General features: G+C 44.4%; 1 protein-coding gene across 1 annotated transcript in view; it reads right to left on the bottom strand.

Moving 5' to 3' along the window:
* Positions 1 to 14,435, bottom strand: part of TNFRSF21 (TNF receptor superfamily member 21) — a 70,278-nt gene that overhangs the window by 37,790 nt on the left and 18,053 nt on the right. The window contains exons 2-3 of the mRNA XM_047102459.1: positions 12,522 to 13,170; positions 10,320 to 10,814 (exon numbers count right to left, since the gene is read on the bottom strand). Of these exons, the coding sequence (XP_046958415.1) occupies positions 10,320 to 10,814; positions 12,522 to 13,170 (1,144 nt within the window). The remainder of the gene's footprint in view (positions 1 to 10,319; positions 10,815 to 12,521; positions 13,171 to 14,435) is intronic.

The following is a 14,435-nucleotide window of genomic DNA, read 5'->3' as shown; positions in this document are numbered from 1 at the left end:
ATGACGTTGGGCAAGTCACTGTTCTCGTCTGGCACTCAGTTTCAGCTCCTGTAAAATGGTAGATTAGACAAACACACACACACACACACACACACACACACTTCTCCACGATCTCCAACTTGAAGCTCTCCCCAAATAAAACTAAACCGAATACCTTCTACGTTACTAAAGCCTAATCCTTAGACTGTACCTTAACCTTGGTGTTCACACACACATAATTAAATGAAAAATAACAGAAGTCAAGCAGTTTAATAACGAGTCACGTTTGAAATTTCCTCTTTTTTTTTTTTTTTTTTGCCTTGGGATTCCTTAAAGGTGACCCTGGTTACAAACAGGAAGAGTTTACTTCAGACACTATAGTCCCCTACTTCAGCCAAAGTACAGCTAATTCAGAATCAGGCAGATTGACCATTGAGTTCCTTTTCAGGAAAACAAGTCAACATCTGGATGACAACTCTGAAATGGGAGATAATGCAGCAAAAGACTCAACAAAGAGGGAGAAATATGTAACTAAAATGGAGACTAGCTCCTCTCCAATCTAATGTCTCTCATAGCACTTTCCCCTGAAGAAATAAGAAATTCCTGGCTGTCGAGGCGAAAGGCAAAACCTGTGGACAAGAGCTCTGCCTGGGCCTCTGAAGTACCCGGCAGGGTGCCTCGCCTATTCCCTGCAGGTGAAACCAGACTTGGACATTGCCTTTCTGGAAGCGAGATAAATTCTTTCTATAACCCCAGCCTTCCACTGATCTATGAGTGACATTTTTTCCCTCATCCTCAAGGATTATTTTTGGATTATCCTGGAACATTTTAAGCATAGTCCCAACAAATTACAAAGCTGCACGGATCTGTGCTAAATGTGTAATTTAAGAACCCCTTGACAGGGAGAGTAATCCTCCCTGAGAACTAATAAGAACTCGTAAAAATATATATGAAAGTTACAGAGAGTTTCAGCAGAAGTCTGAACTTATTCATTGATCCTCAGCTAGACTGCCAGGGGGTACTGCCCCAACATGTGTATCCTGCAAGCTGCCTTATATGACAGGTGGATATGAGCTGCTGGCCGCCCTCCAGCCAGGACGAGAGTCGACTAACTTTTCCAAGGCAGGAAAGCACTTACCAGGTATGCTCTCTGTGTCACCAGGGTAAAGCTGTTCTCAGGAGTTCTGTTGGGAATGGAGTCCCTTGCCCATATGAGGAGACCAAGGCCTTCCTCAGCGTAATAATTCAGAAATGGATGAGAGCCTTGGACACAGCTTCACCTTAGGCAATCAAGGTGACACATCTGAAGGGACTGAAAGACTCAAAAGTAGCTCCCCCCCCGCCAGTCCCAACCACACTACAAAAATGTCTCACATTCTCGCCAAAAGCATGCACGGTTATCGCACGTTCCCCTGGTCCTCCCCAGCCACGTGTCCTGACTTAGGTGGAAATTTCCGCTGCCCTGACCTTACTCTAGGGTAAGCGCAAGGGAAAGCTTTACTGCGTGGCAGTGAGCACGCGGTCCTTCTTTGGCATCAGTTTGGGGTTAAGCCTGGCCTCTTATCTCGGCCCGGAAGCCCCTGTACTCCACTCTACAGCCTGCTGCAGGATCCACGAGGGCAGATCACACTGGGACAGACAACAGTGTGACGGCAGTGTCCTCGGTTACAGTAAAATGATCATGCAGACCAAAATCTGATGACCCTGCTGTGTTGGGTTCAAGTTTCCTCATTCTTCGAAGTTGAGATTCAAAGAGAGCAAGTCTTCCTCCCAGGATCAAGCAGCCTTTTAGTAGAAGACCCAGATCTGGACCTCAGGTGTCACAGTCCAGTGTCATTTCTGCTGCCGTGGCGCCTTCTGGGCACCGCGATCCAGCCTCTGAAGAACAAGCCCGTGGCTCCACTCAACCAGCTCATGCTTGTTGAAGGGACTGCATTTCAGATATTCTTACTCTGTGCAGCAATCCGGCATGCCTCCCTTCCAGCTCTCCTCAACACCACTATTCGGACACTGAACGAAGAAAATATTCAATGCAGCCGTGCACGCTCTCAGCTTCTGAGGAAAGAAGGGGCGCGCTGCAGCATATAGTTGGTTGTGCGTGTCCACTGCCTCGCTCGGTCCCTCTCTCCACGCAAAGCACATCGGTCCCCTGAGCGAACGACGAAAGGTAGGCGACCAGACTGCACCCCAAACCACTGCCTCCTCTCTCTATGGCTCTGGTTTGCCTAAGAGGCAAGATATAGCAGGTGTATGGCAGGTACCCCCCGTGAGGTGGACCCACGAGGTGAGACTAAGGTCTCTTGGCAAAAACTAGCATCTATCAGGAGAAGGTGGAGAAACCCTGGAGTAATTTTTCAGCAAAATACAGGGTAACTGCCACCTTTCCCTCCCCCCCCCCCATATCCAATGGTCCTGTTTTATAACTCAGCCCTTCAGCAGTCAGACTGGGAAATAGTTGCTGCTAAATATAAGGTAGAACACGGAGGCTAGAATTCAAGCAGCTGTCCAAGAAGAACCAGACTGCTTCTCCAAGCCGTACAAGGTACCGGGAGGCAAGATACAAAAAGAAGTGCTAAGAGGGGCGCCTGGGTGGCTCAGTCGGTTGAGCATCCGACTTCGGCTCAGGTCATGATCTCCCGGTCTGTGAGTTTGAGTCCCGAGTGGGGCTCTGTGCTGACAGCTCAGAGCCTGGAGTCTGCTTCAGATTCTGTGTCTCCCTCTCTCTCTGCTCCTCCCCTTCTCACGCTCTCTCTCAAAAATAAATGAACATTTGGGACTCCTGAGTGGCTCAGGGGTTAAGCGTCTGACTTCGGCTCAGGTCATGATCTCATGGTTTGTGAGTTCAAGCCCCGCGTCGGGCTCTGTGCTGTCAGCTCAGAGCCCGGAGCCTGCTTCGGATTCAGTGTCTCCTCTCTCTGCCCCTCCCCCACTTGTGCTCTGTCTCTCTCTGTCTCTCAAAAATAATAAATAAAAGTAAATAAATAAACAAACATTTAAAAAAATTTATTTTAAAAAAGCTGCTAAAAGACAACGCTATGGTATATATCAGGGGCTGGCCAACTAGAACGTGCAGGACAAGCCCCCTGTTTCTACAAATAAGGTTTTCCTGGAACACAGCCCCGTCCATCATTTACACGTTGCCTATAAGGCTGTTTTCATCCCATAAAAGCAGAGCCGAGTATAGCAACATAGACCGTATAACCTTTGAATGCTGAAATACGTCCTAGCTTGCCGACCCCGGTAGAGCGTAGAGAAAATATTACCATGGAAAGGATAAGTCCATATCTAAATATAAAGCCAATAAGGAGTCTTGTTTGACTGTCTATGAGGCTTTCTGCCATTTCAGAGAGCACTGCCTCCAGCAGCAGATTAAGTAAACCAAGAAGGAACCATACCCTGCATGGAGGGAAAACCACATTTCCAGCAAGCTCTTTTAAGGTAGCAGTTTTGACGCTATGTAAGCACAGCTGCACACACTATAAAGGAGACTCGTGGTCATCATTTCTGTGACTGAATCAGGAAACAAACCGAGAGACTACCAGAGAGGACAGAAGTGACGATGACGAGTCACTTCTCTACCATCTCTCCTTACAAACCACGGACCACATGGCCAGCCACGTACCGAGCGCTGGACACACACTCCCTTCACTCCCACAACAAACGATCCGTTAGTATGATTCCGATTCTATACACATGGAAAACGAGGCACCGCGGGGCTAAATAACTGGACCTTGATCTTGATCACATAGCCACTAAGTGGAACCAGACTCCAGAGACTTTGCTCTGAAGTGCATATGAGAACAACTTCTTTCTAACCTTCTAAACAGAGGCCCAGAGAAGTGAAAGGTCTTCACTGAAATGGACAGGGAATGGCAATTCTAGAATTTTAGAACCCAGCTTTATTGCTGTCATTTCCAGGGTGTAGTGTAGTGTTGCTCTCCTCCCCAAACCCCTGGCCTCCACTGCCTCTGCTGCTCTCACCTCCGACCCAACCAAGGGCCGCCTCCCACTGGCTTCCTTGCTTGAGGGCACCCGCAAGACTAAGCCATTTGCATTCTGCTTAAACGCAAGCACAGAAGCATTCACGAATTAATTCCCTCTCTTCACGTCACCCAGCTCTCCAGTGTCCAAGAGCCCAAGTGTTCCACATTGGAGAAGCATATCAGATGGAGGAATATCAGCAAATTTTGTAGCTGGTTTTTGCATATTTTAAAGCACTACTGTCACGAAAGCTTCCTTTAGCTCCGAATAATAACCCTTGGTATCTACGGCAATTTCGTGTAAAGAACCCACCTTAAGATCTTTATGTGAAATCCCTCACACCAAATATGATTATAAGCCAAAGGAAAAAAATCCAATATTTGAATGGAAAACAATGCAACCTGGAAAAGGATAAGTTAGATTAATTAGTTCATGGTTGCTCTAGACCAGTGTTATCCAATAGAACTTTCTATGATGGAAATGTTTCAGAGCTGTCCTGTCCAATCTGGCAATTACTAGCTACATGTGGCTACTGAGCCCCTGAACGGTGGCTGGCACAACCGAGGTACTGATTTTTTTTTTTAATTTTAGTTACTTTTACCTTTACGTGAAATAGCTCGGGTGGCTACCACATGGGCCAGCTGGACTCCGGACCACCCCTCTGAGGGCCCTGGGCTATTGCCCAGGCCTGGGGACACACAATAAAACCCAGTGTCTGCTCTCTAAGAACTTGGAAACAATGTGGGGAGACAAACCACATAGACACAAACAGTTAAACAGTGCCAGACAAGAAGAGCAAAAGGAGTTAAGAAATAGCATCTTAGAATCTAGTTCTACAGAATGAGTCCTTTCCCCTTTTGCTGCGAAAGAGTTGCTTGAGAAAGAGTGCACCAGCCGCCGCGTGTACTATTGTTTTTGCAGTCAATTTCTAGGAGATGCCGCTGTCCTTATATGTCATGTGCTTGAAGTAGCCACACCAGAAGGGCTCACCGTCCCTGGCCAATGCTTACTGTCTCCCCGAGACACAGAACTCAGAAGGTGCTAGTCAGGAGCCAAGTTCAGTTTAAACGAGATAAATCCACTTCCTTGGTCTCTCACTCTTTTATTCCTCATTTTTCTCCATATCCTGAAGTCTGAGAGAGAAAGGAAATACGATCGAGGAGAAATACTGTCCATTTTTTGTTCCCTTTATCACCTTGCAGAGCCTCCTGTCTGTATTCTCCTCTCTTATCCATAGAAGCATTTTTCGGGATGACTTCCACTCCTCGCCCTGCCTTTCAAACTTCCCCTTCCAAATCCCTCGGACAATAGGTTGCCCAGGATCGCAACTTCACACTTTTTGCAAATAGGTAAAGAGGAAGGAAGGAAGGAAGAGAGGAATACAGGAAGGAAGAGAGAGAAGTGGGAATGGAGAGAGAAGGGGAAGAAAGGAAGGAAAGGTAACTAGAAATGGCCCACAAAGGAACAGCCATGAGAGAGCGGCGACAGATTCCCGTCGTCAGCCATCCCCTCAGCTACAGTTCTCTCTCTTCCATGGTTACCAGGAAGGGAATAGAGAGACTATTTTGAGACCATTTGAGCCTCTCGCGTTGCAATGTATGGCCAGTTGTGCACAGGCTAAATTTCACTATCTTTGCGTTTGTGCTTTTTGTGACAAAGCAGATCAAACAAAAACTGCTGTTTCCCATGTGACCTCCCAATGAATGTGAACCCACACTTCTCTTCATTTTAAATTAAATGGAACATTTTGGTCCCACCATTGACCCATTATGTTGGGGTTATACTACAGAAAGAAGGAACGTTTTTAAAAGTGACAAAACGATGACAAATGGACCATTAACAACAGACATACATCTTGAGGACACTAATGATGCAGTAATAAAGAGTGACATAGATTTTTACGTATAAAACTTCTGGGGCATCCGGGTGGTTCAGTCCATTAAGCAGCCTACTCTTGATTTCAACTTGGGTCATGATCTCATGGCTCGTGAGACTGTGCCCCACATCAGGCTCTGCACTGATGGTGACCTGCTGTTTGGGATTCTCTCTCTCTCCCTTTCTCTCTGCCTCTCTCCCGCTCCCGCTCCCACGTGCGTGTTCTCTCTCTCTCTCTCAAAATAAATAAATAAATTTTTTAAAATTCTGAAGGGACTTCTAATTCTGTTGCTGCAATAGATGCATTACAGGAAACCACAGTCCAGACCCAATCAACCAGACATAAAATTGCTACGACTTCAAAAAGGAAGTATACAAGTACCACAGCACCTTCGGTCTTCGATCCTCTTGGCCATATAACGTCTCATCTGGTGTTTCCAACACTAGGATTCCATGAAAGCAGGATTGCAGTTTGCAGGAATTCAACTTTAAAACCCCTAACCTAAGTCCATAGTAGGTAAAGAGGGCTGAGTGGGGCCAAATAAAGGAGAGGCTCTTGTTGGGAAAACGGATGGGAACCAATGGCCCCGCGTCAGAGTGCTGAAGGTCTATGAGGCACTCAGGATCACAGCCAGGGTTGCTAAGGTAGGGAGAGATAAGTGAAGTCCTACATGTACATGATCTCTTATAGAGCACGCCCCAGGGCTAGGTGATTTTATCCCCTCTCATCCTCATGAACAACTCAGTGTGAAATGGGTGAGGATCACAAAAAGATCTTATTATACAGGATTATCTGCTGCCCAGAACTCACTGCAATCAGATCAACAAGGTATTGTTTCTAGAGGCCTCTCTGAGCCCCTGGGACGGTTATTAAACAGAACCTTGCTTTGTAATGGGATTTTACCTGGTTGGACCTTTGAGAATAGCAATTTGGAAAGAAGAGACCTTCCTTAGGTCTTCACACTTTTTGCAATATAAACATTGCAATGCAAAAACCTGGGGGGAAAGTTTAAATACGGGAAGAGATCATTGTACCCGAATGAGACTACTGTGATTTAGCTGGAAAAGCATAACCCCGAGGTACTGATTTGAACGCAGGAGTTATGGTTTTATTTGACTTGGCACTTCCATTCTTTTTTATGAGACAGGAGATTGTTTCAAGGACACAGGCATGGGACACAAGGGCACGGGACACAAGGTGGTCCTAAGAATGCCTAAAGGTCACTGAATTAAGCTGCTTTCTACCGCTGAACCAGTTTTACTTCTTTAACTCGCAGTGTTCTCAAGAATTCTGACAGCTATGACCGCGATCTAATCGGTAAGTGCGACTACTAAAGAATGGAGTCACTTTTTTAATAAAGTAGGAGGAGGGTTCCGGACATTTACAGAATCCAGCAAGATGTTCTTGGCTCGTGTTCTCCTAATTAGATATATCAGAACAAGTGTCCTGACTGGCCATTTAAAGGGCAATTCAATGAAATAGCTGATCCTAGACCGATCCTGGACCAGAGGAAAAAGGTACGCTATCCATCGAGGGCTTTACTGGGTCAACTGACAACACTGGAATATGGGCAGTGAATTAAAATACTGTATCCAAAAAAAAAAAAATAAACCCAGGAGCTCTTGATAATGTTAAAAATAAATAAATAAAATAAAATAAAATAAAATAAAATAAAATAAAATAAAAATACTGTATCCATGTTAAATTTATTAAGTTTGAAAATGACTACGTTTTTTAAAGAGAGTATCCCTGGGGCGCCTGGGTGGCTCAGTCAGTTAAGCGTCCAACTTCAGCTCAGGTCACGATCTCACCCTTTGTGGGTTCGAGCCCCACGTCGGGCTCTGTGCTGACAGCTCGGAGCCTGGAGACCGCTTCAGATTCTGCGTCTCCCTCTCTCTCTGCCCCTCCCCTGCTCGCACTCTGTCTCTCTCTGTCTCTCAAAAATAAACATTTAAAAACTTAATTTAAAAAATTTAAAAAAATATAGAGACTATCCTTACTGTTAAGAAATGTATACTAATGTACCTAGGCTTAAAGGGCCATGAAATGACTCAGAAAAATTATTGTATGCATGTACATATGTATATAGGTCTTCCTTAACTTGTGATGGGGTAACATCCTGATAAACCCATCGCAGGTTGAAAGTATCATTTAATACAGTAAGTTGAAAATGCATGTAATACACCTAACTCATTATTCTCAACTAAGAGAAAAATACACCTCACCTATCAAACATCACGGCTAAGCCTAGCCTGCCTTAGACCTACTCGGAACACTTACATTAGCATACAGTTGGGCAAAATCATCTCACACAAAGCCTAGTTTACAATAAAGTGTTGAGTACCTCGTGTAATTTACTGCATACTGTACTGAAAGTGAAAACCAGAATGGTTATTTGGGTACATCAGGGCTATAAGTGTATTGGTTGTTCACCCCCGTGACCGCGTGGCTGACTGAGAGATGCCTGTCACCCAGCATCATGACAGAGTATCATTCTGCACATCACTGGCCCAGAAAGACCAGAATTCACAATCTGAAGTACAATTTGGAGTGAATGTATGTATATATCACTTTGGCAACGTCGTAATGTCAAAACACCTGAAGTTGAACCATCATTAAGTCAGGGACAGTCTGCATATATACACTACGTATTATGTAACACTATTTTATATATATTATATAACATTATGCTATATGTAACAAACTCGTCTGTGTTATTACGCATGTCACAACACAAAGTCTGTATGTAATTTTATATAAAAAGAGCAAATAAGCAAAAGGACAAAAGTTAACCATTGGTCGATCTGGGCACAGGTATATCGGTATTCTTTGTACTATGGCCAATATTTCCATAAGTCTGAAATTATGTCCAAATAAAACTACGTTTTATGAAAAAGGAGGGGAGAATTAATTGAAGCTTTCCTTCCCCAGCTGGGTTGCCTGCAAAGAGACATCTTATTCAAATCTATGCAGGCTCTATCCCAAACAGGATGTTCCCCCCAGTCTGATTTTCACTCAGACTAGCAAAAGGAAGCAAAATGAGTTTTGGGTTTTTTTTTTTAACTTTCCCTAAATTTCTGATTATAAAAATTGCATGAGCTTATTATAGAAAATTTGGGGAAAAGAACAGAAAACTAATAAAGAAGGGGAAAACAGCACTCAAAAATTCCACTATACCCCACCAAACTGAAAGAAACATTATTTTTATTCTGGCATATTTCTTTTCAGTCTTTTCCCAACATTTTAAGAGAACCAGGATTTTATTGTGTAAAGTGCGTAGCCTGGGTTGGCTTTGTTGTTTTTCTTTTAAGCTAGTGTAAACATTTCCCTATGTCGCGGGTAAAAAGAACAAAACCTCATTAAATCGTCAATGTCAACACCGTATTCCACTACATGGATATGCCATAATTTACTTATTCATTTCCCTAAAACTAGGCCTTCGATTGATTATTTTTAATTTTTATTTATTACACAACATGCTGAGTTAAAAGTTTAAGGTCTTTGGGCTCATATCTTTTTTTTAGTATTTCCGCTTTATGCCTTTATGAGAGATTCACAAAAACTGAATTACTGGGGCAAAGGGCATAAACATTTTTAAGACTCAACACGGGGGTGCCCGGGTGGCTCAGTCGGTTGAGCGTCTGACTCTTGATTTCGGCTCAGGTTGTGACCCCACTGGATTGAGCCCCCGAGGATTCAAAGAAAGGGAAGTTACTACCACCAGTTTAAAACTGCACTCGTCACATCAAACTTGGCTGCTGGGACACGTCCTGTTGGCTGTTTTTAGCCTTCGAAAAAAGGAAAAACTGAAATATTCTAGCCTGTATCAGCACACACTGACCGCTCGGTAGAAGACACAGGGTCCAGCTTCGGACGATAACCAGTAGAGTAAGCTTTGGGTGTCTATAATCTAAAAGACTTTCCTAGCCTCCTGATAGAAATGGGATCCTCAAAACACAAGGAGGGGAAATGCACTTGTGAGAAAGTGACAGGAATCTAAAAGCAAGGTTCAGATTCAAAAAGGCAAACTTAATGAAGACAAGATGGGTTTTTCACCCTCTATTTTTCCAGCAGCCTCGTATTGTAGAAGCAAGGGACCTAACAGTCAGGAGATACGGAGTCAGCCCCATCTGGGCTGAACAAACAACCAGCCTGGGTCAAGGACACGGCCAAACTTCCCTGAACTCTATCTCCCCGCTTGTTAAATGACACGGTTGAACAAAGTCCCTAAGGGTCATTCTCAGGTCTCTGATTTGTCAACATTCTCCTTTAAATGTGCCGGGGAGAAAAGGGCAGAGTGGTTATTGTCTGTGAATGTATTACGTCAAATGCGGACCACCTCATTTTTCACAGCACAACTAGATCCAACGGCACATGGTATACAGCAGCTTCCAGAAACTTTGCATTTCCCACTCCTTCAGGCAGCAAGGACTAAGAAAGGACAGGCATGGGGATCTGTGAGCAAGGAGAAAAGAAGGCTCACCATGGCCATTGCAGTAGTAGATCCACTTCTCCCGGTTCTGGGTTGGGGTCATGGATTTCTTCAGCCCTGCCTTTTCCACAATGGCGCTCGGATCCTGCCGGGGCCCCTTTTTCAGAGTCCTTGAGCTTTTCCGGATACTGCATACCACTATCACCACAAGCACCAGCAGCAGGAAAAGCACAATCATCCAGGGCAAATGTTCATTGATGTCAAAATGCTTGTGTAAATTCTGTCTGGGGTGACCCCTCTTGAGGCCTTTGATGGGCGTGCTGGACTTCTCCCCCCCAGTGGCCTCCATGGATGGCAGCAGCTTCAGGATGTGTCTGTGGTGGGGGCCTTGCTGGTGGTTGACTACCTGGAGGTTTGGGAAGGTCTGGTTCACGCCTTCCTCACCCCTCGCTGAGCTTGTGTTGTTGGGGACTGTCCCTTCCTGGATGCCACTCGGTACCTTTGGTCTAACAGAGGCAGAAGAGCTGGATTCTGTTGAGTTCATGCCTAGAAAAAAGGAGGGGGGGAGAGCTTTTCTATATTTGGGGATCTGTACATTCCTCCTCTTCCTGTTCATCTTCAAACCAGGCCAGATAATGCAAGATGTGAACTGTTGGAGCTTAAGAGTAATTTATACTGCACGTTTTCGTAAGGACTCTAACGGCACTTTTACGTGGAAGGTAAAAACTAAACCTAACAGCTAAACTCACTTCCTCATGGCAAAACCAACAGCATCCTCAGGGACCCAACATCTGAGCTTCAGGGCAGCTTCTCCTACGCTTCACGTTCAGAGCAGAGCCATGAATGTTCAGGGTTCTAGTCAACTCTTAATTGTGCTGATTATTCACAAAACTAATCTAATTCCTTTACTCCTCCTCCTTTTGACCATTTCAGGATACAATGGTAAAATTGAGACTATAACTAAGGTAGGGAAAAAGAGCTCAAACTCAGTTCCAAATCCAACCAGGGAAAGCTTTGGTGAGAAAAGTCAGTGAATGAAACAAAGCAGGACTTAGCATCGGCTATTAATAGATTAGTAAATTTTGGGCAGCTTAGTGGACTTCTTTCAGAGAAGCTTGCACATACTCCTGGTGTGAGAGCCAGGGATTTCGAGTCCCAAGAGACAGGACCTAGACTGCATCCTTCACTGAGAAAACCTGGACAGTTCATTTGAGCTCTTTGAGCCCATTTCTTCATTTCAAAATGGCGGTTGTGAGAAGGCCCTCCTTACAGAGTTATCATGAAGGTCCAGTGTAATCACACACAAAGAGTATGCTAGAAAGCACAACTCAAGTTGGCTAACATCTCATGAAAATTAATCAAAAAGGACTTGGAAATAAATAATAAATTTTATATTCTGCCTGACGTCCAAATCCTAACAACTAAGATACTTGACAAAGGGCATAAAGTTAAAAATAATTGGAAAAATTAAACTTATAGGTGCACCTGGGTGGCTCAGTCGGTTGAGCGTCTGACTTTGGCTCAGGTCATGACCTCACAGTTTGTGGGCTGAAGCCCCATGTCGGGCTTTGTGCTGATGGTGTGGAGCCTGCTTCAGATTCTCTGTCTCCCTCTCTCTCTGCCCCTCCCCCAGTGGCTCTCTCTCAAAAATAAACATTAAAAAACTTTTTTTAAAGAAAAAAAATTAAACTTATTATTTTCCAAATGTGAATGCCAGTTATGTTCAACATGCTACAAATGTGCTTGTTTCCTGAAACTTCTTTCTTTCTCCTTTTATGCCCCAACTTGTTTCTAATATTCATCCTTCCCTTCCAGGCATCATGGTATTTTCTGCCCTTATCCCTCCTTCTTTCCTCCTGGCTGTGTCTATCCAGGATTGATTCCATATTGGAAAACTTTGAGTCTGGACGGAACCTTGAACATCATGTATTTAACAAGTTTGAAAACCAAGGCCTGAAGAAGTGACTTACATAAGGCCACACACTATCTTTATTTCTCTCGTTCTTATTTTTAAACTTGATGTGACCTAGTTTTTAGATATTTGATCCCCCCCCAACAGAAAACCTGAGTCTAAATGTTTCTAATACATGCAAAGAAGCCAGATTAAATTAGCCACGAAATGGAGGCCCCTTCCTCAAAGGGTGACTTTGGAATATACAAAATGGAGAAAACATCCTCTGTAGAAGCCCATTTTCGGTAGTTCCACTGGGCTCAAAGCCTTTTTCAAATAAGTAACTCATGAGGTTAAGTTACCTTTGGGAATATAGGTGGAGGAAGGGACTTCATGGGATTCCATGTGCTCCGGGTATGAAAAGATGGCTGTGCCAGGGGAAGGTGAGGTCGTGCTGGAGGACGAAAGTGTGCCACAGACGTTGTCTGCTTCCTTGGTCCCCGGCTTGATCACCACCAGGTTCTGACTCAGACAGTCTGTGTATGCTTTGCATTTCATCACACTAGAAGGCACATCAGAGAAGGTACCCCGAGCACACTGCTTACACCGCACGTCCTCGGTCTCTGTCCCTTTCTTCCGCACGCCCCAACCCACAGGACACACCGTATGGGGGGTGCAGGTACCATTAAACTGGAACATGCCAGGTGGGCAAGTGCATTCTCGGTCAGTCAAGGCAGCACAGGGTAATTTCTCAACCATCGGCCATGGGCATGGCTGACTACAGTCATGGCATTTCTCTATGCCATTCTCATGCCTGGTAAAGGTCCCCACAGGGCAGCTACTACAGACACGCAGGCTTGTGTTGGTACAGTGCTCGGACACATACGTTCCTGCCGGACATTTGTCACAGGTTAGCACCTGGCCAGTGGCACGGTCCACATGGTGGTATTTGCCAATGAGATTTGGGGCCTTCTGTTCTGGCTGAGCTGTGGTGGTGCTAAGGAATCCAAGCTGAAAGAAATAAAAAGGGAGGGAGAAGGGATAAAAACCAAGAAGGTGTTAGATGGGAACAGAGGAGAAGAAAGAAAAGAACACCACAACCACCATCGCTCCCATTAGAGGTCCAACCGGTCCCATAGCCTCTCAACACAGTAGGAAGAGACCAAGACTCTGATTCCATCCTGAGGCCTGATTTGGTTTTGTTGCGTGACCTGTGCCTCAACTTCCTTCTTTTTCTGTCTGTAGTGACATGAAGTTGATGATACCGCTCAAATCGATTACAAAAAATCAACTGAGAATATGAACATGAAAACACTTTGTAGTTCATATTCAAAATGCTATACAGGGGCGCTTGGCTGGCTCAGTTGGTGGAGCTTGCAACCCTTCACCTCAAGGTCGTGAGTTCAACCCCCATGGTGGGCATAGAGCTTACCTATTTTTTTTTTTTCAAATTAAAAAAAAAAACTGTTTTTAAATGCTGTGTAGAAGTGAAAAGTCCTAATGCAAGAAGAAACTAACTTCCTGAATAGCTGTCTTCCTTCTCGTGGCCCAAATGTTAAGTTGCCATTGCTTGGGACCAGGACAAAACAACTGAGAAGTATGACGACGTCTATTTAAGCTACTTCTCCTTATGGCACCAGATTGCTCACATGGGGTTAACTGACAATGCATGATTTTTTCAAAGCTTTTCTCTATGCAACGCCAAACATTTTTTGGTTTTGTTTTATTTGCAAAACAGAGGCAGGCCCTTGGCATTCTTAATTTGCTTTCAACAATAGAGTCGATGCTTTTAGATGTACATCCTGTTCTGCTCAGCCTCTGAAGACCGTGGTTGCAGGAGCATGGACCTACAGACACCTAGGGGGTCCAAACACAAAGCTGGGTCCAGCAGGGACTCAACAGATATAAATTTAATTCACAGGACGGAAACTTCACCCAGCTAGATTTTACACTAGCTTCCAAACTGAAAACTTCAGAGAAAGTAAATTATATTTGTGGTACTAAATCTTGAGGTCCTTCCGAGAGGGGAGAAAAATATTTAAGAATGAATATTAAGAGAGAGCTTTTCTGCATGAATGAAGGTTGAGAGGGTCCAACAAGAAAGTTCCCACTGCCCTCCTCAAAATGGAGAAAGGTCAAGCGTCAAGAAAATAATGGCTGCCTCAAACTACCAGATACCCATCAGGGCAATTTCCTTCTAAATTAGAACCAATAACTAGGAGAATAAAAGCAGAATTTTTTCAAAAATTGATCAGAGTTCCTGTCTCCTTAGCACC

The sequence above is a fragment of the Lynx rufus genome, unplaced genomic scaffold (genome assembly GCF_022079265.1).
Source record: "Lynx rufus isolate CCGP_SWC_20201006 ecotype Redwood Valley unplaced genomic scaffold, mLynRuf1.p SCAF_6, whole genome shotgun sequence".
In the NCBI taxonomy this organism is placed as follows: domain Eukaryota; kingdom Metazoa; phylum Chordata; class Mammalia; order Carnivora; family Felidae; genus Lynx; species Lynx rufus.
The sequence above is the reverse complement of the archived record's forward strand: the minus strand, read 5'-3'. Positions and strand labels throughout refer to the sequence as shown.